Source organism: Lampetra fluviatilis, chromosome 77 (assembly GCF_964198595.1).
Source record: "Lampetra fluviatilis chromosome 77, kcLamFluv1.1, whole genome shotgun sequence".
Lineage (NCBI taxonomy): Eukaryota > Metazoa > Chordata > Hyperoartia > Petromyzontiformes > Petromyzontidae > Lampetra > Lampetra fluviatilis.
The window spans coordinates 1,614,355-1,637,061 of record NC_136351.1 but is presented as its reverse complement, the minus strand read 5'-3'; the positions used below and the strand labels follow the sequence as shown (position 1 = coordinate 1,637,061).

The 22,707-nt window shown below is 47.7% G+C and overlaps 1 protein-coding gene across 1 annotated transcript; it reads right to left on the bottom strand.

The window, feature by feature from the left end:
- Window positions 1-123: 123 nt before the first annotated feature.
- LOC144953527 (uncharacterized) lies at window positions 124-22,181 on the bottom strand. The gene is made up of 2 exons (XM_078884066.1): window positions 22,076-22,181; window positions 124-687 (listed from the first exon to the last, which is right to left on the bottom strand). The coding sequence occupies exons 1-2, from the start codon at window positions 22,161-22,163 to the stop codon at window positions 314-316; spliced, it is 462 nt and encodes a 153-aa protein (XP_078740192.1). The 5' UTR covers window positions 22,164-22,181; the 3' UTR covers window positions 124-313.
- Between the last annotated feature and the right edge of the window lie 526 nt (window positions 22,182-22,707).

Sequence of the window (22,707 nt, the reverse complement as noted above, 5' to 3'; positions counted from 1 at the left end):
TGAGCATCATCAATGTCGAGTTAGCAGAATGAGTGCCGTGGTACGGAACGCGTTGGAGACACGGTGAGCATGTCTGAGATAGCAGATGCCGTAAGGCGTACAGTACAATCATCGCACAGTGGGGGTGTTATCTTTGTTACCCTTAGCTCATTGTCATCGCCATCATCAGTAGCAGCTCAACGATCAATTGGCGTCGGTGTGGTGGTGCGGAGTGCATTGGAGATACGGTGAATGCCGTGGGGCTTACGATTTAGCACAGTCAGTGTGTGGCGTTGCCATCGTTATCTTTGGGCGCAACGTTTCTCTCTCTTTCTCAAGACAAACTCCTCCCGTTCCACCCCGAATCACTTAAAATCCCAGCGTCCTCCATCCTCAGCTCCAGCAGTCGGAGCCACACCGAGACCCCGCCACCGCTCCCGACGATGAATCCCGGGCTCAGCTCCACCCTGGCCCCGTATCGAACTTTGGCGGAGTCCGAGAGGAGCCAAACAGTGGTGGAGGCGTCGTAGGAGGCCAAGCGCTCGTTGTCCCGCGTCTTGAACCACGCGGCTCTCGCCACCTCGCAGGCGCCATGCCCGGAGTCCTGGCTGGGACCCTGGGGACCATGGGCGGTGATTTGGAAGAAGAGGAGGGCAGAGGAGCCCACGGCAGCCGTGACCACGGCCGGATCGGCGCTCAAGCGGCACTCTGCAACGGCATCGGAGGGTACAGAGGGGTTGGTTAGGTAGAGCCGAGGTGTGGTGCTGGTAGTGGTCATAGCAGTGTGGTCGTGGTGGGCATAGCAGTGTGATGGCGGTGGTGCTGGTGGTATACTCAGGGTTGGTACGATAAGAATATCAACATAAACACATACTGGGCATGTGTGGTGGTGGTTGAGTTATAATCAGGGTTGGTACGAAAGAAGTTTAACACATATATAGGGGTATGTGTGGTGGTGATGGTTATGTTAGCACAGTTAGTACTATAGAAGTTCAACATGCATTCGTATCAGTGACATTTTCGTGGTGATATTAGCAGGGTTTGGTACAGAAGATGTTACAAATGCGTACATATTCTGTTTGTGTGGTGGTGATATTCGCAGGGTTGGTACGAAATAAGTTAAACATACAAACATATTGGGGTATGTGTTGTGGTTTGTGGTGGTTATCAGGAATGGTGTCAGCATTGGGATGAAAATGTCAGGGGTCAGGGTCCAACCCACAACCTCCTGTACACCAGGCGAAGTAGTTAACATCTCAATAGCCACAAACGCTTAGTGGTTTTACGCTCTTCATTGTTGAGATAATGCAAACTAACTTGCAAATTGAAAAAATACTTAGCTGTTATATGTTGACGAGTTGAAATACTTCATTGATTAAGATCGTGAAATCAATTTGCAATTAAATATGATAAAATATTTAGCAGGTAGGTTTTTTACGAAGTTTAAGCTCTTTAGTGTTCAATATAAGGAAATTAATTAGTGATTAAAATAAGAATAGTAATTTTGCTGTTACATTTGGACGAGTTAAAGCTTTTCATTTTTTAAGTTGATGACATTAATCTGTGATTTAAAATAAAATTTAAACGATTTAGCCGTCACTTTTGACAAAGTTTATTACCACTTTGTTGTTGAAGAAAGTTAAATTAATTTGTAATTTAAATAAACATTTAGCTGCTATATTCTGATGAGTTGAAGCTCTTCATTGATGAAAAATATGAACTCAATTTGTCATTTAAAATAAAATTAAAACGATTCAGCTGCCAAGTTTTTAAAGAAGTTTATTACCACTAATTTGTTGAATAATAATTGACCTGTTAGGTTTTGACGAGTTTACGCACTTAAGTGTAGCTAAAAATGTAACGAATTTGTAATGGAAATAAAATAAACATTTAGCTGATACGTGTTGACGAGTTGAAGCACATCGTTGTTGAGGAAAATGAAGTAAATTTGTGATTTTTAAATAAAATAAGTTTAGCTTTCTTGTTTGGCGAGTTCAAGATCTTCATTGTTGAAAATGAATAAATTAATTCGTGATCAAAATATATTAGAGAAGTGTAGCTGATACATTTTAACGAGTTTATTAACCCTTATTTATCGAAAAATAATAATTAACTTGTGATACAAAGATACCTACTTAGTTTTTACTTTGTATCGAGTTAAAGCTGTAGATTCTTGAACTTAAAGAAGTGATCGTGTAATAATTGAAGTAAGAACAATAATAATTTAGCTGTTAAGTTTTGACGAGTTAAAGCACTTTATTGTTGAAGGTAATGACGTAAATTTACGATATTAAAAACCAGTAAACATTGGCCGTTACATTTTAACGAGTGCTTTAAGCTCTTCATTGCTGAAGAAAATGAAGTGAAATTTGTGGTTTAAAATGCGTTGAAAAGGGTAAATTAGCTGTAACATGTTGATGAAGTGTCCGGGTTTGCGTGCGAGTGCGCCCTTGCAAAGCGTTAACAACCAAATAAATCGAACTCAAAATGTTGATTAAACTTAAGGGTTGCTGATCAAAACGTTGACATTTGGCGGAATTTAAATAATTAACAACTACAAAATGAAGAACTGTTGAGACTGAGTTCTGAATGTTGTAGAGATTTACAGAAATAAATATAACATTTGTCAGGTAATAAACTGTGTGAATTTAATAATTATCATCATCACATCATTATCATCATCACATCATCTATGGGCAGATATTCCGTTCGTAGAGAACCATCGAATTGCACAGAGAACCATAGATGCCTCACACGGAGAGACCCACAGATTCACAGAGAGGCCCATAGATTCACGAAGTAACCAACTGACTCACACATAAACACACTCACATAGAGACCTATAGACTCACACAAAGACCCATAGATTCCCCACACAATGACTAATAGACTCACGCAGAAATCCATAGACTCACACAGAGACTGATAGACTTCCACAACGAACCATAGATTTACACAGAGACCGGTGTACTCAAACAGAGACCCACAGATTCACACAGATACGTAAAAACTCAAACTGAGACCGATAGACTAACACATATACACATAGACGGACATAGAGACCCATATGCGAACACCAAGACCTGTAGACCCACAAATAAACACGTATACCCAAAGAGAGACCCATCGACTGAATACACAGATACCATTCGACTCATGGAGACACTCAGGCTAAAACAGAGAACCACAGACTCGCACAGAGACCCAGAGACCCATAGACTCATACAGATACCCAAAGACGTACACAAAGACCCGTAAACTCACACAAAGACCCGTGGACTCAGACAGAAACGCAGACTCACACAGAGACCCATCGACTCACCACACAGAGACAATTAGACTCACACAGAGTCCCATGAATGCACACAAAACCCCATATACTCACACAGAGACCCATAGACTCACAGAGTGAGTCATAGACTTAAATAGAGAACCATAGACTCACACATAAACAAATAGACGTACACAGAGACCCATAACCTTGCACAAAAAAACCCATCGACATAAGCAAAGACAAAGACCCTTTGTATAGCCTTAACAGACTGTTGGGGCAAATGCTGTTAGCAAGCACCTATAAAGGCCGGCACTGCACACGAGGAAGTGGGTGGCCAACACCACACCCAGACGCCTTTGTCTCCCCAGTGGCAATCTTTACACACTGCACCAGGTACTCATTTGAGGCTGAGTCGTACCTATTGGAGCCCCAGAACCGTTTCAGATAATCGTCACTGGTGTTAGCCATGAGCAGGAATTAAACCTGTGTCGCTGGGTTCACAGTGCAGTGTAGTGCTACCTGACCTGTTACACGACCGCTCTCCACACTGCCGACTTAAGAAGAGAGACCAATCGACTCGTACAATAGCTCACGTAGAGACCCAAAGACTCACAAAACCCCACAGATTTATTTTAAACAGCGAATAATAGACTCATACAGATACACATAGACTCACACAGAGTCCCATAATCTAACAAAAAGACCCACAGACTCATGTAGAGACCCATACAATCACAAAGAAACCCATAGACACAGAGTCACAAAGACTGAAACAGAATACCATAGACTCAAAGAGAGCGCCATAGACTCACACAACAACAACCGCCATTCGCCACTAAGTGGCGGTGACGTCACCACGACGCTTGTGCCAGGCCATGTGCACCTTGAGGCCACGTGAAGTGTCGAACGCCCGCTGGCAGGAGGTCACGGGGCAGACCCAGGTGCCACGGGTCGACTGACCGAGATGACCGAGATGACTGGCTGATGCACCACCTGTGCCCCCTACTGTGCCAACTTGCTGTGCTTTAGCCACCCGGCGCTCCGCTCGTTGTTGTGAGCGTCGCTCCTCCGCCCTCCGTTGTTGTTGGAGGGCGACTGCCTCCAACTGCCCAGTAGCGTCCTTCACGAGCCTCCTCCACTGAGGCCGATCTTGACACCGCTGGTACCAGTCATCGGCAAGTCCACTCAGCTCCACGTCCTCCTGTACCACATCACTCCATCTCTTCTCTAGCCCGTGCCGCGCCCGTTTAGCCCCCTCGATCCGGCCGAACAAAAGCTGTTTAGGCATGCGGTGGCTGGGCCTATAGACACACATATAGACAAATAGACTTACACAGAGAAGCATAGACTTACACATAAGCCCATAGAATCAGAAAAAAATCCATAGACTGACACAGAGTTCCATCAATGTTCCACACATAGAACCTTAGAATCAATCAGAGACCCCTTAGGTAAAAAAATAGAACCATAGACTCACACAGAGTCACGTAGACTGACAAAGAAACCGATTGACTCGCACAGAGACCCAAAAACTCACACAAACACACATAGACTCCCAGAGAAAGCTGTGGACTCAAACAGAGACCTATAGATTCACATGAAGGTAAATAGACTTACACAGAGACCCAGACTCACATTGAGAGCCATTGACTCACACAGAGACCAATAAACTCACACAGAGACCCGTAGACTCACACAGAGACCGATATACTCACACAGAAACCCGTAGACTCACACATAGACCCATAAACTCACACAGAGACCCATCGACTCACGCAGGCATCCATAGACTCGCACAGAGAACTATAGACACACATAAAGACAAATAGACTCACAACGAGACCCATAGATTCACACATAGACCCATAGAATCACGAAAAAAACCATAGGCTCACACAGATACCCAAAGACTAACACAGATTCCTCACACAGCAAATAAAAGAATCATACAGACACCCATAAACTTACAAATAGACCCATAGACTCGCACAGAGACCCATAGACTCGCACAGAGACCCATAGGCTTACACAGAGACCCTTCGACTCACGCAGGGATCCATAGACTTACACCGAGATCCATAGACGCACACACAGACCCATATACTCACACATAGACCCATAGAATCACAAAAGACAAATAGACTCACACAGAGGACTATAGACTCACACAGAGACCCGCAAATAAATACAGAGACACCTAGACTCAGATAGAGTCACATAGACTCACACATAGGCCCATCAAAATACAACAAATAGAAACTTAGAATCACTCAGATACCGTTTATGCAAAAAATAGAAACAGACTCACACAGAGTCCAATAGACTAACAAAGAGACCCATAGTCGCATGCAGAGACCCATAGAATCAAACATAAACCATAGACTCACACAGACACCCATAGAGTCACAAAATACCCACAAATCTCACACAGACAAATAGACTCGAACAGAGTCTCATCGACTCACGCAGGGATCAATAGACTATCACAGAGACGTGTAGATGCACACCAAGACCCAAAAACTCACGTAGAGACCCATAGACTCATGCAGAGACCCATAGACTCACATAGTCACATACACTAACAAAGAAACCCATAGACTCACACAGACCCATCAACTCACACAAAGAACCATATACTCGCAAAGAGACCCATAGACTCACACTGAGACCCATACATGAATACACATACCACTAGAATCACATAGAGTCACATAGACTCACACAGAGACTGATTGATTTACCACACACAGCACCTTAGAAACAATCAGAGAACCCTTATGGTAACGAATAGAACCATAGACTCATGCAGATATGCATAGAATAATAAGTAAAACCATAGACTCACACATAGACCCAAAGACATACAGATACCCATAGACTCACAGAGAGCGCCATAGACTCACACATAGACCGATAGAATCACAAAACGAGCCATAGACTCACACAGTGACCCTTAGACTCGCAAATAGACCCACAGACTAACACAAAGACCATTATAAATCCATATATTTACAAAGAGACACATAGACTAACATTGAGACCCATTTACTCACACAGATATCCATAGACTTACATTGCGAATAATCGACTCACACAGAGACCTATCGGCTCACACAGAGGCCCCTAGACTCACGCAACGAACTATAGACTCACATAGAGACACATATACTCATACATATACCCAAAAACTCACGCAGAAACTCATAGTCTGACGCAGTGACACATAATCTCACTCGGCAACACACAGACCTCAATTAAACTCCACCCACTTAGTGGATAGCAGAGCCACAACCAATCAGATATCAATCAAATTCCACCCCGACATGGATTGTAGCAGAGCCACAGCCAATCAATCAATCGAACTCAGCACATTAAGTGGATGATACAAGAGCCATCGCCAATCAACGTCAATCAAACTCTGCCCCACCTTGTGTAAAGGTATTGCAACTAGTGTACTGTAGAGGTTGTAAGCATGTATATTTCAGATTAACTGGAGCAAAGTATTTGTTTAGTTTAAGGACTCTGATTTGACTTGTACATAAATCATCTCCAAGAATAACAATGAACATAACTGGTTCATTATATTATTAATTCGGGCTCAAGAAGACATGAACTCACGTGAAAATCTGAGGCGCTCCGCAGTTAATGCGCAAATTAAATAAATCGCTAACACGCGGGCAATCGATATTATAACTCTATTATTATTTGCTTTGAATGGTAGTTCGACATTTGATTGGATGATCGAGTCGAGTGTAAGTAGATCCCCCTCCTCTTAACGACTGTGATTGGTTCACACTAAACTGGCCGTTGAGTGGTTTGGCTTAATTCATTCCAATGTCATTGAAAGTGTCACCCCTATTTTTGACCCAGAGCAAACGTACTTTGTAACATTTATACAATGGATTTTAACACGTGAAGATAATAAAAACATAACGTACACATTGCTTTAAATGAAACGTGGTAAATCGATGCATTAATTCAAATTTCACGTACCTTCAACAGCCCATCGTTTACAGGGGAATTGTCGGTAAGCGGACACATTGGGCTCTATTGAGGCACTACAGTACACCATATACTATACAATACCTTCCACTATACACTAATATGTGCACTACTAAATACAACATTACTATGCACTAAGCTACCATACACTACACTACACACTACACATCACACTATACACTACATTACTTTACACTACACTATACACTACACTATACACTACAATGTATTCTACAATACACTACACTACAATACACTACACTATACACTGCACTACTATATACTACACTATACACTACACTACTATATACTGTACTATACACTACACTAAATACTCCACTGTATTCTATAGTATAGAGGAGTAGTGGGAGGAAGTGAGGAATCGGCAGGAAAGAGTGGGATGACGTCATAGCTTGGCGTCATGTATCCATAGGGGCAAGGTACTTAGGGGGGACCCCGGGGTGAGGGGCGGGGTCGTTGTGAGGAGCCGAGGGAACGGAGGACACGAGGGATTGGAAAACACGCCGGAACGGAAGACACGCCGCTCGACACCGAGACCCTCGTCCGGGGACGGAGTGGGATTAGTGTAGAGTTTAGGTCAGGATAGGCCGGGGAGTTAAGCGGGTACCGGGACGGTCCACGGGAAGGACCAAGTGTAGAAGAACCTACCTCTGGTGTGATCCGGTGATCCTGTACGTGAGTATAGTAGTTAATAAACTGGCAATACCCCTTACAGAGAATCTCGTCTCCATGTGAGTTACACCACAACAACTGAAGCCAGAAGTGATCATGAACCTGCAACATCACGTCCAAGTCGGTGGCAAAGCGCAAGTACCATCCAGTAGAGAGATTGGAGGACGAGAAGAGCTCCGAGGAGGCGCCCACAACGTCCCCGGGGCCCGGAGATGCGCCCTGGGGAAGTTGGCCCATCGACCGGAGTGGAGGTGGCGGCCGCGACCACGGCCGTTTCATCACCATCGTGGGAGAGCTGGAATTTACTCACATCCCAGTTCGGACAGCTGCTGTAGACGACCGCTCAGCTCGCCACTGTGATGATGGAGGTGGGTGCCCAGTCGTGCGCAATCATTGCGCTTCTGCTGCGAGATAGCGCGCATCCCGCTGCCATTTTCCTTCCCGCCACATCACAGTTTCGCGACAATTCTTCCATCGACGCGGGACTCGGGCGCTATCTTGCCCTCCGGTGCGCCACCGCAAACGGACACTATTTTGCATGTGACGTGGGAAGCGGACGACATTGTACATACGACTGAGCAACCTGGCACCATCGCTCCGGCTCCAGCGACGCCGCTATGCGTTAATTCTGAAGCGCAATCGCCGGCTCTTGCTTCCAACTCGTCATTTTTTCAACATGTGCCGCCCGTGCGTCCTTTCAATGCTGCCGCGGGTGACTGGGCGTCCTTTTGTGACCGCTTTGATGCGGCCTACATCTCTGTAGGGTGGCCCATGGAGGAAGCACTTAAAGCCCTCCCGACGGCCCTGGATGACAACTCTTTTGCAGCATTTAATTCCATCATGCCGACAGACAGGGCAACGCGTCCTATGGTGTACGCACAGATGGCGGCCATCTTCGAGCCGCCTTCTAGCGCACGCCAAAAATTACTGTCGCGGCAGCGGGAGGACGTCGAAAAGCCTCTCGCGTTCTGCAGCGCCTTGCTGGCGCTGGCCCGGGCCGCTTACATCAGCATGGATGTGGTGGCTAAAGATTTGTTGGCCCTCGAACGCCTGATATTCCTCGCACGTGCGCTCGGGGTGGCCCTGTCGGTGGCAGACGAGGCAGATAGTCTCGTCCCTCAAAGTGGCACAAGGTATTCAGGCGCACCTCAGCCTGTGCCAGCCACCCGGGGTTGTGGCGTGTGCAGTGGCCCCGAGTACAGCGATGGCTGTCACGACGCGAGACGAGGACCACGACCACTTTGTCGCCTTCACTGCCCGCGACCAACGGGGGAGAGGTGCCAAAGGCTGATGCCCGAACCAGCAGTGGTGCCCGAGATCATCGCTTTTGCAGCGGAAGGCGGCCACCATTTGTTTCCGCTGCGGTCAGGCGGGTCACATTGCTGTGGGCTGCCACAACTCTCCGGGGGCCTTCAGCGGATCCTCGTCGTCCTCCGCCTCTACATCAGCGTTGTCCTCGGGGCCGCAGGAAAGTCGCGACGCATCACCCTACCAGCTGCTCCCTCCACCTAATGCACGCAGTGGGGATGAGGCTCATATTCACCAGATCACCTCTCAAAGTTCTGTCTCACGTTGTAGTCGCTCGCCATCGGTATCCGGGTGGCCCACACGTGTCCATCAATGGGCTGCACTCGCTCATTGTGTTGTGGCGGCCGCAGCGGCTTCCTCCACAGTCGCACGTTACATGCAAAGGGTGGAGGTTCGCATTTTGGTGGACATGGGGGCGTCGGCCACCATTATATCAGAATGCATTTTTGAGTTGCTACCACGCAGCGTTGGTCCACTGAGACCTGTGCAGGGGGCGTGCGTTGCCGCAAATGGGGGCAGTCTGGGTATAGTGGGCCATATTGTGCATCCATTCCGGTTGGGAACATTCAATTGGAGGGTCCTGTCTTGGTCTCTAAGACGCTCCCTTGTGGGTGCCCTTATGGTTGTGGCAGCAAATCAAGAGCCATTCCAACAAATTTTCAATGCGGGGCCCTCGCAGGTAACAGTCCCGGCGGGCACCGTTGTGGCACAGGCGTCCCCGGCCCTCCCACCGGTCAAGGCCACGCCTGAGGGGGAAGTGGCGGTGGTTGTGCTGCCCGAGGTAAAGTCTGACATGGCCTGGGTGGATGCGCTCTGTCACGAAAACGATATTTTGTCCCCAGACGAGCGGCGCTGGCTTCACACACATCAAATTCTCTGACGTGTTTAGTCACAGAAAATTCGACATTGGCCGCACGCCCCTGCTAGAACATCACATAGAGACGGGAATGCAGCCTCCATTCGGTTAAATTCCCTTCACTTTAGCCCAGGGAGAAGGAACATGTCCGCTCAGCCATCGATGACATGTTGGCAGCAGACATTTTCTTTCCTTCAAATAGCCCGTGGGGAGCCAATATCGTTCTGGTAAAAAAACGGGATGGGAGTCACCGTTTCTACGTTGATTTCTGTAAGTTAAACAAAATTTAGGTTGCAGATGCTTATCCCCTGCCTCGGATGGATGATTCGCTTGATGTCCTCTCAGGCGTGCGTTTTTTTTTTACCATTTATTTCCTTTCGGGCTTTTGGCAATTGCCATTGGACGAGGAGTCCAAACCCAAAACCGTCTCCCGCACTCTCACGTCCATGCTGTACCACCATGTCAACGAGACTCAGTCGGACTTGGACTTGCTGATTCCGGGCATCCTCGCCGCGTATAGGCTGGCCCCTCATTCTTCAACGAGGTTCTCACCCTTTTATCTGATGTACGGGAGGGAACCGGAGCCCCCGATGCAGGTGCAATTGGGTCTGCAGCCGCCTCTTAAGAAATCTGCCGTGCCGGCATTAACAAAAGGCACACTCAACAGACTGCACGATGCTCGCCAGGCGGCCATCACCAATTCGGCCAGCCGCCAAGTGGCTAACGAACGCCTACCAAGACATTAGGCTTCGGGGGTCCCATGAGTCACAGGGGACAGGGCGTGGCTCCATTGCCCGCAAGAGCCCGTTGGAACATCACCTACGTTTCACCGCTCTTGGCAAGGGCCTGTTGACATCATCGAGGCCTACCGGACACAGTATGTATGCATTTGATTCGGTCGCCGTCATTGGATAGTCCTTCCCTATAGGTTAAAGAAGTATGTGCTGCCTCGTTCGTTTAGTCTATCCCCATCCCCACTCACGGAGCGGCCGGTTTGTGATGCATCCGACGAACCGGGCCACCCGGTCCTGGACGCTATGTGGAATAATCCACCTATCTATACGCCCTCTCCGACTAGGTCCCGCCGTCCAGCTCATGGGGCCCGCGACAATGGGACCTGCACCAGCGGATGCCTCGCCAGGCCCCATACCGGACGCCTGTGGGAGCGGACCTGCAGTGTACACGTGCTCAATGGCCGCTCGGTTTCCCTGACCGCCGGGGGCTGTCCGGTCGGCAGCCAGCAATCGCGGACATCGTGCCGCCAGCCAACTCGGGGAGGGGGCCTTCCCGCCACCCGCTGTCCTTTCTGTCATGTTGTTCCCTGTGTCAGACATCACCTCCGAGTTGGAACCCCCATACTCCTTCTCTTCTTCGTCATAATTACCAATTGCGTGGGTGCTGACGTTACAGATTGTCTGCCGGGCCTAAAAGTTGTGTTATCAGCCAGGACGGCTGTGTTTTTTTATGGGGGGGGAGGGGTGATGTAGAGGAGTAGTGGGAGGAATTGAGGAATCGGCAGGAAAGAGTGGGATAACGTCATAGCTTGACGTCATGTATCCAGAGGGGCAAGGTACTTAGGGGGGACCTCGGGGTGAGGGGCGGGGTCGTTGTGAGGAGCCGAGGGAACGAAAGACACGCTGAAACGGAAGACACACCGCTCGGCACCGAGACCCTCATTCGGGAAAGAGTGGGATTCGTGAGAAGTTTAGGTCAGGATAGGCCGAGGAGTTAAGCGGGTACCGGGATGGTCCATGGGAAGGACCAAGTGTAGAAGTGTCTACCTCGCCTGTGATCCGGTGATATTCTACGTGAGTGTAGTAGTTAATAAACTGGCAAGAGCCCTTACAGATAATCTCACCTCATGTGAGTTAAACCACAACAATATTATACACCTACACTTCTTTGCACTTCAGTATACACTACACTGTACACCACACTATACACTACACTAGTCACTACACCACTATACATTACACTATACACTACCCTATTCACTGCACTACTATACACTATACACTACTCTATACACTACTTTGTAGAATGCACTATTACACAAATTTTACACAATTTACACCCATACTCTTATAGACCCATAGAGACCAATAGACACCCATACTCATAGAGACCCCATAGACACCCACAGATATCTATAGATACCCATAGAGACCCATGCTAATATAGAATCATATAGACACACGTAAATCCATACTCATAGAGACCTCTACTAAACTCAACTAGCCTGACACAGCAGTCAACCGATAGACGTGACCTCACTATTCTTAGGTTTTATCGGTAAAGTCACATAGGTAAAACATTAAAATTAATGAAAGTAAAATAAAACAAAATAAAAATAAAAATCACGACGTTTCGGAGGCAACACAAGTCTCCGTCATCAGGTGGGACCGTCACAGCCGAATTAGCTGCATCAAGTGAAGCAATGATTCAAGATGTAATCCCTTATAAGCAAGTTGAAGGGAGGTGGAGAGGGGGGGGTTTGGAGAGCTTGTCAGACTGTGGTAGCCAATGAATGGAAACGTATCTGGAGGGAGGAGGAGCGGTGATCAAAGACTGCACGTAGTGCTCAACACAATGAATGGACACATGTCGGGAGGGAGGAGGAGCGGTGATCAAAGACTGCACGTAGTGTTCAACACAATGAATGGAGACGTGTCGGGACGGAGGGTGAGCGGTGATCAAAGACTGCACGTAGTGCTCAACACAATGAATGGAGACGTGTCGGGACGGAGGGTGAGCGGTGATCAAAGACATCACGCTCACCCTCCGTCCCGACACGTCTCCATTCATTGTGTTGAGCACTACGTGCAGTCTTTGATCACCGCTCACCCTCCGTCCCGACACGTCTCCATTCATTGTGTTGAACACTACGTGCAGTCTTTGATCACCGCTCCTCCTCCCTCCCGACACGTGTCCATTCATTGTGTTGAGCACTACGTGCAGTCTTTGATCACCGCTCCTCCTCCCTCCCGATACGTTTCCATTCATTGGCTACCACAGTCTGACAAGCTCTCCAACCCCCCCTCTCCACCTCCCTTCAACTTGCTTATAAGGGATTACATCTTGAATCATTGCTTCACTTGATGCAGCTAATTCGGCTGTGACGGTCCCACCTGATGACGGAGACTTGTGTTGCCTCCGAAACGTCGTGATTTTTATTTTGTTTTACTTTCATTAATTTTAATGTTTTACCTACGTGACTTTACCGAAAAAACCTAAGAATATGAATCATTGCAGTCACGAAAGCTTCAAATCTAGAATTAGTGACCTCACTAAACTGTGTAGCTCTTTGTTCAGAAGCGGCGTGGCCTATCACAACTTGATAGCAGCTCAACCATGTGGCTGATACCATCATCGTCATCATGTGGACATTGAAAGCAGCAGCCATACACTCTAAACGCGTTGTTCTACAGACTCATAGTGAGCCATATAGACCCATAGAGAATCACAGAGACTCATAGATACCCATAGAGACTCACAGACACTCACAGATACTCATAGAGACACAGAGACTCGTACTGACCCACTGAACAAGCCATACTAATAGAGACCCACACTTAAACGAAGCTATGTTTATAAAGCCGTGGCGGTGTTGATTCTAAATGTGGGGTGGAAAAACCGGAGGAAGAGCCGGAGACAAATCCACGTGGTGACCACCACGGGGAGAGAGACGCAGACTCCAAGATAGACAGCAGCAGCAGGCATCGTCTGGGTCTGGGATTGAACCCACGACGCCCAGTACACCAAGCGAGGTAGTCAACATCTCTTAGCCACTGTGGGCATTAGCGTCCAGGATCAAGCGCACGAGCCTCCCGCGTACCAGGCGAGGTAGTCAACATCACAACTCCCTGTGTACCAGGCGAGGTAGTCAACATTACGACCTCCCGCGTACCAGGTGATGGAGTCAACATAACAACCTCCCGCGTACCAGGCGAGGGAGTCAAAATTACGACCTCCCGCATACTAGGCGAGGTAGTCAACATCACAACTCCCTGCGTACCAGGCGAGGTAGTCAACATCTTCCGTGTGATTCCTACGGGGGGGTTTTCGCCACGGCTCTCCATTCGCGTGGCGCTCACGAGACTCTGACCCCAACTCGTGAGCACCCAGTTCTGCTTTTTTGCCTCTTTTTGAACTTGGCCCAGAACGGGCAGCGGCCTCCTCCCCGACATCCCTCAACAAGTTTTGACTTAAAACTTTCGTGACTGAGGTAATTCACGTTCTACGGTTCTGTCGGTAAAATCATGTGGATGGAAAAAAATTGCAATAAAATAATAAAGTAATGTGAATTAAAACATCACGACGCTATATCGTTGCGATCGAAGCGCCGTGATATTTTTAATTCACTTCATTTTGTATTATTTTATTATTTTTTTTTCTATCTACGTGACTTTACCGAAAGAACCATAGAATATGAACGCTCGACAGCCCCCAAACCCTCTCACTCCTTCCCTCCTTCCTTCGTTTTCGTTGGGAATGAAAAAAACTAATTTCAGCCGACGCAATGGGGGTCAGACGCCGATAAGAAATCCGACACCGCCATGTGGAGATCGTCTGGTCAGATTAGTTTCCCCGCCTAAAACCTCGAGTCGCCCAGGTGCGCTGGGAGATGTTAACTACCTCGCCTGATGTGTAGGAGGTCTTGGATTCGATCCCTGACCCTAACGCCACCGTGGCTAGGAGATGTTAACTACCTCGCCTGGTATGCAGGAGGTTGGAGTGGTCGATTCCAATTCTAACACCACCGTGGCTAGGAGATGTTAACTCCCTCACTTGGTGTGCAGGAGGTCGATTGGTCGATCCCAATTCTAACGCCACAGTGGCTAGGATATGTTGACTACCTCGCCAGCTGTGCACGAGGTACGTGGGATCGATCCCGGACCCTAACGCCCAGGTGTGTTAGGAAATGTTGACGACCTCGCCTGGTGAGCACGAGGTTCTAGATTGGATCCTGGACCCTATCGCCCAGATGTGCTAGGAGATGTTAACTACCTCGCCTATTATGCAGGAGTTCATGGGTTCGATCTCCGACCCTGGTGCCCGCTCCATATTTGGAGTCTGTATGCCGCTTCCTCTCTCCGTAGTCGCGTTTTTGTTTCCCTTCCACATTTAGAATCAACATCACACGTTTATAAGCATAGCTTAGTTTTAGTATGGGTCTCTATGAGTATGGGTCTCGGTGTCTCTATGAGTCTCTATGCGTCTCTGTGGGCCTCTGTGGGTCTCTATGGGTTTCAATGGGTCTCTGTGGGTCGCTATGAGTCTGCAGAAACACGCGTTTAGAGTGTCTGGCTGCTGCTGTGAGTGTCCACGTGATGATGACATCAGCCACGTGATGATGACATCAGCCACGTGGTGGAGCTGCTATCAAGTTGTGATGTTCCAGGTGGCTTCTGCAAAAAGAGCGGCTCAGTGGGGCCTTACCTGGTGAGAACAACACGTTTTAATTTTAGTATGGGTCTATGAGTATGGGTCTATGAGTATGGGTCTATGAGTATGGGTCTATGAGTATGGGACTATGAGTATTGGTCTATGAGTATGGGGTCTATGAGTATGGGGTCTATGAGTATGGGGTCTATGAGTATGTGTCTATGAGTATGGGGTCTATGAGCATGGGGTCTATGAGTATGGGTCTATGAGTATGGGTCTATGAGTATGGGTCTATGAGTATGTGTCTATGAGTATGGGTCTATGAGTGTGGGTCTATGAGTGTGGGTCTATGAGTATGGGTCTATGAGTGTGGGGCTATGAGTGTGGGTCCATGAGTGTGGGTCGATGAGTGTGGGTCTATGAGTATGTGTCTATGAGTATGGGGTCTATGAGTATGTGTCTATGAGTATGGGTCTATAAGTATGGGTCTACGAGTATGTGTCTACGAGTATGTGTCTACGAGTATGTGTCTACGAGTATGGGTCTACGAGTATGGGTCTATGAGTGTGGGTCTATGAGTATGGGTTATCGTGGGTCGGTATGAGTCTCTGTGAGTATGGGTGTCTGTGGGTCTATGTGGGTATCTGTGGGTCTGTGTGGGTCTCTATGGGTCTCTGTGGGTCGCTATGGGTCTATGTATATCTCCATGAGTATGTGTCTATTGGTGTCTGTGGATCTATTTGGGTCTCCGTTTCTCTGTGGGTCTCAGTGGGTCTATGTAGGACTCTAGGAGCATGTGTGTCTGTGGGTTTCTATGGGTGTCTGTGGGTTTATCTGGGTATCTGTGGGTGTCTGTGGGTCTTCATGGTTCTCCATAAGTCTCTGTGGGTCTTTTATGGGTCTGTATTTTTTTTAGTCACTTTGTGGCACGTAACGGCTGTGTGTGCGTGTGTGTGTGGTGGTGTGTGTGTGGTATGTGTGTATGGTGTGTGAGTGGTGGTGTGTGGTGCGAGTGTGTTTGTGTTTGCGGGGACTGGTGGCACAGCGGTTAGCGCACTGTATGTGTGTGTGTTGTGTGAGTGTGTGTGTGATGTGTGAGTGAGTGTGGGGTGTGAGTGTGTTTGAGGGGAGCGGTGGCGCAGCGGTTAGCGCACTGTGCGTGTGTGGTATGTGTGTAAGTGTGGGGTGTGTATGGTGTGTGAGTGTGTGTGGGGAGCCGTGGCGCAGCGGTTAGCGCACTGTGCGTGTGTGGGGGGTAAGTGATGGTGCAGTGGTTTTCGCTATGCTAACCGCTGCGAACCCCACAGCGACTCAGACGCATCGAGACCCACACTAAAACTAAACTACGATTAGTTGTATTCTTTGGTTATTTCGGTAAAGGTACGTAGATAGAAAAATAATAATAAAAAAGTGACTCAAAATGAAAATAATAAAAATTAAATAGAAATAATTAAAAAAACATGAATATAGGCTACATTCTACATTTATGTTTGTTATTCTTTTAAATGTATTTTTATTATTTTTATTCACTTTTATTTTTATTATTATTTTTCTATTTACGTGAATTTACCGAAAGAACCAACGAATATGAATTCCCGCAGACTCGAAAGTTTTAAGTCAATTTAAATGTACGTTTATTTTACCAGGTCAAATGCCCAACTGAGCTGTGGAGTTCTTTGTTAAGAAGCGACGTAGCCACCACAGGCGATAGCAGCTCAACAATGGCCGTCACTGTGGCACACACAGAGGGCGTGGGAGGCCAGCACCACCACGCCCGGCCGCCTTTGTCTCCCTCCACTGGCGATGTTTACAAAACTACACCGCTACACCAGGTAACTCATTTGAGGTTGAGTCGATCGAGGAAGGAGACCAAGGTACCGGTTCACATAATCGCTGTCACTGGTGTTGGTTTCCGTGAGCTGGAATCGAACTCGGGTTTATGAGCCGATGCCGGAACAGCGTGTTGGTTATTAGAAGCCCATAGGCTGCACAAAAGTCTAAACACCACACACGCAACACACCACACTACACACCACACACTACACACACCAGACACCCCACACTACACCAAACACACCACACACACCACACTATAGCACACACCACTCCACACACACTACACACACTACACACCACAAACACCACACACACTACACACCACACTACAGACCACACACACTACACGCACCACACACATCACACCATACTACACACCACACTACACACACACTACACACCACACAACACTACACACTACGCACACACCACAAACACCAAGCTCCCCTGTCGAACTGAGGAGTGTAAAACTTTATAAGAATAACAAAACAAATAAATTATTTAACTATGGGAACAAAAGCGACCGTGTATGTATCGGTCATTTAATCAGCGGTTCCAGCCACGTACACATGGAAAGATGTGGTGTGCGTGGCTGGAGATAAGAGAGGGCGATTTCGGAGTTGGTTTAAGAATTTCTATAAATATCAAGCGATGTGAAGCCAATGGCGTGCGAAGACAGAGGTGGTCGTGACGCCACTGGTCACTCACTCAGTCAGCCACTGACTCACCCACTCAATCACCCACCCACAACTTACCCATTCACCTACTCGGTAACCCACCCACTCACTAACTGATTTAGTCACTCAGCCAACCACTCACCCACTCAGTTACCCACTCACCCACCGACTCACCCACCCAGTCACTTGCTCACCATCCCACTCACCCACTTAGTCTCTCACTCAATCATCAACTCACCCACCCACCCAGTCACCCACTCTCTCGCCCCAACTCACTCACCCACCCATTCACCTACGCACTCACCCACCCACCCATTAACCCACTCACTTACTCACCCACCCACCCATTAACCCACTCACTTCCTCACCCACCAACCCACTAATCCACTCACCCACCCACCCACTATCCCACTTACCCACCCACCCCCTAACCCACTCACTTACTGCAATGAGTACCTGGTGCGGTTTGTAAACATCACTAGGGAGAGAAAAGCGGCCGGGCGTGGTGCTGGCACTCACCCCTCTGTGTGTGTCACAGTGGCGGCCTTCATAGGCGCTGCTGCTGCTACTCGCTACTACTGACAGCCACTGGCCCCAAAAGTCTGTTAGAAGCTACACGGGGGATCTTTGTCTGTGTGTGTGGGTGCGTGAGTGAGTGCGTGGGTGAGTGAGTTGGTGGGTGAGTGAGTGTTTGAGTGAGTCGGTGAGTGAATGGGTGAGTGAGTGGGTGAATGAGTTGGTGGGTGCGTGAGTGAGTAAATGTGTGCGCTACGAACTTGGCGACCCGAGTTCGATTCCTGCTCACGGCCAACACCGGTGACGATTATCTGAACCGATCCTGGGCCTCCCTTAGGTCAACTCAGCCTCAAATGTGTACCTGGTGTGGTGTGTAATCATCGCCACTAGGGAGACAAAGGCGTTCGGGCGTGGTGATGGCCACCCACCCCCTCGTGTGCCGTGCCGGCCTTCATAGGTGCTCCCTAACAGCACTTGCCCCAACCGTCTGTTACAGGCTATACGGAGGATCTTTGTGTTGTTTTTATCTGTGTTTGTGTGTTTGTCTGTATGTCTGTGTGTGTATGTGTATGTGTGTCTATTTGTGTCTGTGTGTATGCATGTATGGGTGTCTGTGTGTCTGTATGTATATATCTGTGTCTGTATGAATGTACCCATTTGTGGGTGACTGAGTGGGTTAGTGGGTGACTGAGGGAGTAACTGAGTTGGTTTTTCTGCTAGTGGTGGGTAAGTGAGTGAGTAGGTGACTGCATGGTTGATTGTCATAGAGTGAATAAGTAACTGAGTTGTGATTGGGTTATTGGACGAGTGAGTGAGTAACTGAGTGGGTGAGTGGGTCAGTGAGTGGGTGACTCACTGGGTGACTGAGTGCTTTAGTGGGTTGGTGAATAAGTTACTCAGTGGCTGAGTAGGTTAGTGGATGGGTGAATGAGTGAGTGATTTGAGACTAAGTGGGTTAGTGGGTGAGTGAGTGAGAAACTGAGTGGGTGAGTGGGATATTTGCTGGGTTAGTGAGTGAGTAGGTGACCGATTGGGTGAGTGGGTTTGTGGTTTCGTGAGTGAGGGGCCGAGTGGGTTAGTGAGCGAGTGAGTGGGTAACTGGATTGGTGACAGTGTGGGTGAGTGGGTTAGTGGGTGAGTAAGTGACTGAGTGGGTGAGTTAGTCTGTGGGTCAGTGGGAAAATGAGTGAGTGACTGAGTGGGGGCTTGGATGGGTGGGAGGGTGAGTGAATTAGTGGGTGAGTGGGTTAATGAGTGGGTGATTTGATTAGTGGGTTAGTTGTTAAGTTGGCGAGTGAGTGGGTTAGCGGGCGAGTGAGTAGGTGAGTCGGTGGCTGAATTAATGACTGAGTGGGTTAGTGGGTCGGTGTGTGAGTTGGTGACTGAGTTGGTGAGTGGGATGGTGAGTAAGTGACTGGGTGGGTGAGTGAAGCTGATTTCATCGACGCACGCGTGATCGCCAGCAAGTTCGTTCTGAAATTACAAAATAGCTTCAACATAGCAGCACGCTTTTGGGGGGTCTTAACACCCCGGTTAAGATTAAAAGCAAAAGTTGACAAAATAGAAACTGGGCCCGAGAAGGCATTAAAAGTGGCCGATAGCCCTGCGTTAATATTTGTTCGTGTCTGTAATAAGGTACGGACTGATACGTGGTTGACAGGTATACGTATACACTACAGAATACACTACACTATACACCACAGAATACACTACACTATATACTACTCCATATACTACCCTATACACTGCACTACCCTATACTACTATACAGTATACTATACACTGCACTATATACTACTCTATATACTACCGTATACACTGCACTGCTATACACTACTAAAGAGTATACTACACAATACACTATATACTATGCTAAACACTACACTATGCACTACTATACACCACAGTACTATACACTATAAACTACTTTATACTACACTGCTACACACTACACTATACATTACATTACTATACACTAGACTATTCACTACACTACTACATTTTACACTATTTACTACACTGTACACTACACTAATACACAACACTATTCACTACACTACTACACACTACACTATGTACTACATTATACACTCCGCTACAATACACCATACACTACACTACTACACACTACACTACACACGACACTAATATGCACTACACTACACACTACACGATGTACTACACTATACACTACACTGTACCTGTCAACACATAATGTTTAACCCATATTCTTGTACAGAGAAATTGAGGTCCATACGTTGAGATTTATCAGGGGCATGCGGTGCCCAATGGGGTCTGAGTTGTTCTCTAATGAGGTAGCCAGCACCGATAAGGGGTTGACAGGTATGGGGTAGTGTAGTGTACAGTGTAGTATATAGTGTAGTGTATAGTAGTGTAGTGCATAGTAGTGTAGTGTAGAGTGTTGTGTAGAGTGTAGTGTATAGTAGAGTTGTGTATAGTAGTGTAGTGAATAGTGTAGTGTATAGTGTAGTGAATAGTATAGTGTATAGTAGCGCATTGTACAGTGCAGTGGAAAGTTGTGTAGTGTATAGCAGTTTAGTGTGCAGTGTATTGAATAGTAGTGTAGTGTATGGTAGTGTATAATGTAGTGTATAGTAGTGTAGTGTACAGTAGTGTAGTGTATAGTCGTGTAGTGTATAGTCGTGTAGTGTATAGTAGTGTATAATAGTGTATAGTAGTGTTGTGTATGGTAGTGAATAGTAGTGTAGTCTATAGTAGTGTAGTGTATAATGTAATGTATAGTGTAGTGTGTTTCTCCCTTGTGACAGGACTTTGTAGGGTGACCAATGGGCTCTGAATTCCTAAACGATTGACAGCCATGACGCAATCCCCACCAAGACCTCTTGACACCTCCCGGTCTCTCCCAACCGCTCAACACCCCTAAGGGGTCCCAGCGGTGGCGTGGAGGGGATTCTGGGCCGCATCTGTCCAGACGACAGCGGCCACCACCCCCCCCCTCACCATCCCCTGCCGTGAGCGGTGGCAACGCAGGGGATGAGTGGAACGCCTCTGCCGCTTGCGACCGAGGGGCGTTCGGCGTTGGGTGGTTGATCGTTGTCTTTGTCAACTTCTCCTTTTGAGATTCTCGACTCTCTCTTTTTTTCACTAGTTGAATTTTGACTTCAAACTATCATGACTGCAGGAATTCATATTCTTGGTTCTTTCGGTAAAGTCACGCAGAGGTAAAAAAAACATTTACTCAAAAACTATGACGTTTCGATCGCTCGTCATCAGGTGGAGAAAAAATGAGATGACAACTTGCATTGCAATAGAAAAGTCGAAGTTTTTTGCGTAAAGGTTTTGTTTTGAACCTCTCTACGTGACTTTACCAAAAGACCCAAATAATTCTCTCTCTCTGTAGTCGCTTGGACCCTGGAGCTCCACGTTCGTGTCCTGCACTATTGGTAGGCGTGGGGATCCTAGTGTGGAGAATGCGTGTCGTGGATTTGGAATTGTCATCGCTGTGGTTGTCGTTGTTGGCTGTTGTTTGTTTGTTTGTTGTTTATTGGTTGTTTGTGTTGTTGTTACCTTGTTCCGCCGGTGCGAGTGGCGGTAGAGCGACCAGCAGCAGCATCAGCCGGGCAGAAGCCGTCGCGATCCGGGCTCGGTCCCCCATCGCCTCTCACTCTCCTCTCTCTCTACTCACTCACTGAGCTCCCATCACCCCACAGGGTACACACAGAGGGGGAGGTGGCGGAGAGGAGGGCGGAGCTAGAGGGAAAGAGGGCGGAGCGAGTTATTGAGAGGAGGAGGAGTGGAGGAGGAGGGCGGAGCTAGAGGGAAAGAGGGCGGGACAATTGATTGCCAGGGGCGTGGCCGGTGATGAAAGGGGGTGGAGCCAGCCGCTGAGAGGGGCGGGGCAAAGAGAGCGGCGATGCTTGTAATTACTGAAAAAACGTCATGGCTACTGCAATTGTAAATGTTGTGGGTTGACTCTCCAACACACAACCGGTGTGCTGAACTAGTAACGAACATGGCATGTTCGGTTTCCGTGACAAACCTCACTAATCGGCTGTGTCAGTTGCGGGCGGGTTTAACGGCACGTTTATATTTGCGCAATCTAACCCACAAAAACCTCTGTTATGGATTCTTGGAAATATTGTTTGTACAAGTCACGCACGGTGCTTAACAGGAACAAATATGCTGTTCCGTTAAATCCA

What these genes read in the sequence shown, in the direction of transcription:
- LOC144953527 (XM_078884066.1), bottom strand. Translation starts at nt 22,163, where the DNA reads ATGGGGGACCGAGCCCGGATCGCGACGGCTTCTGCCCGGCTGATGCTG. An exon ending in ACTCGCACCGGCGGAACAAG is followed by an intron (nt 688 to 22,075) that starts GTAACAACAACA and finishes ATGCCGTTGCAG; the next exon opens with AGTGCCGCTTGAGCGCCGAT.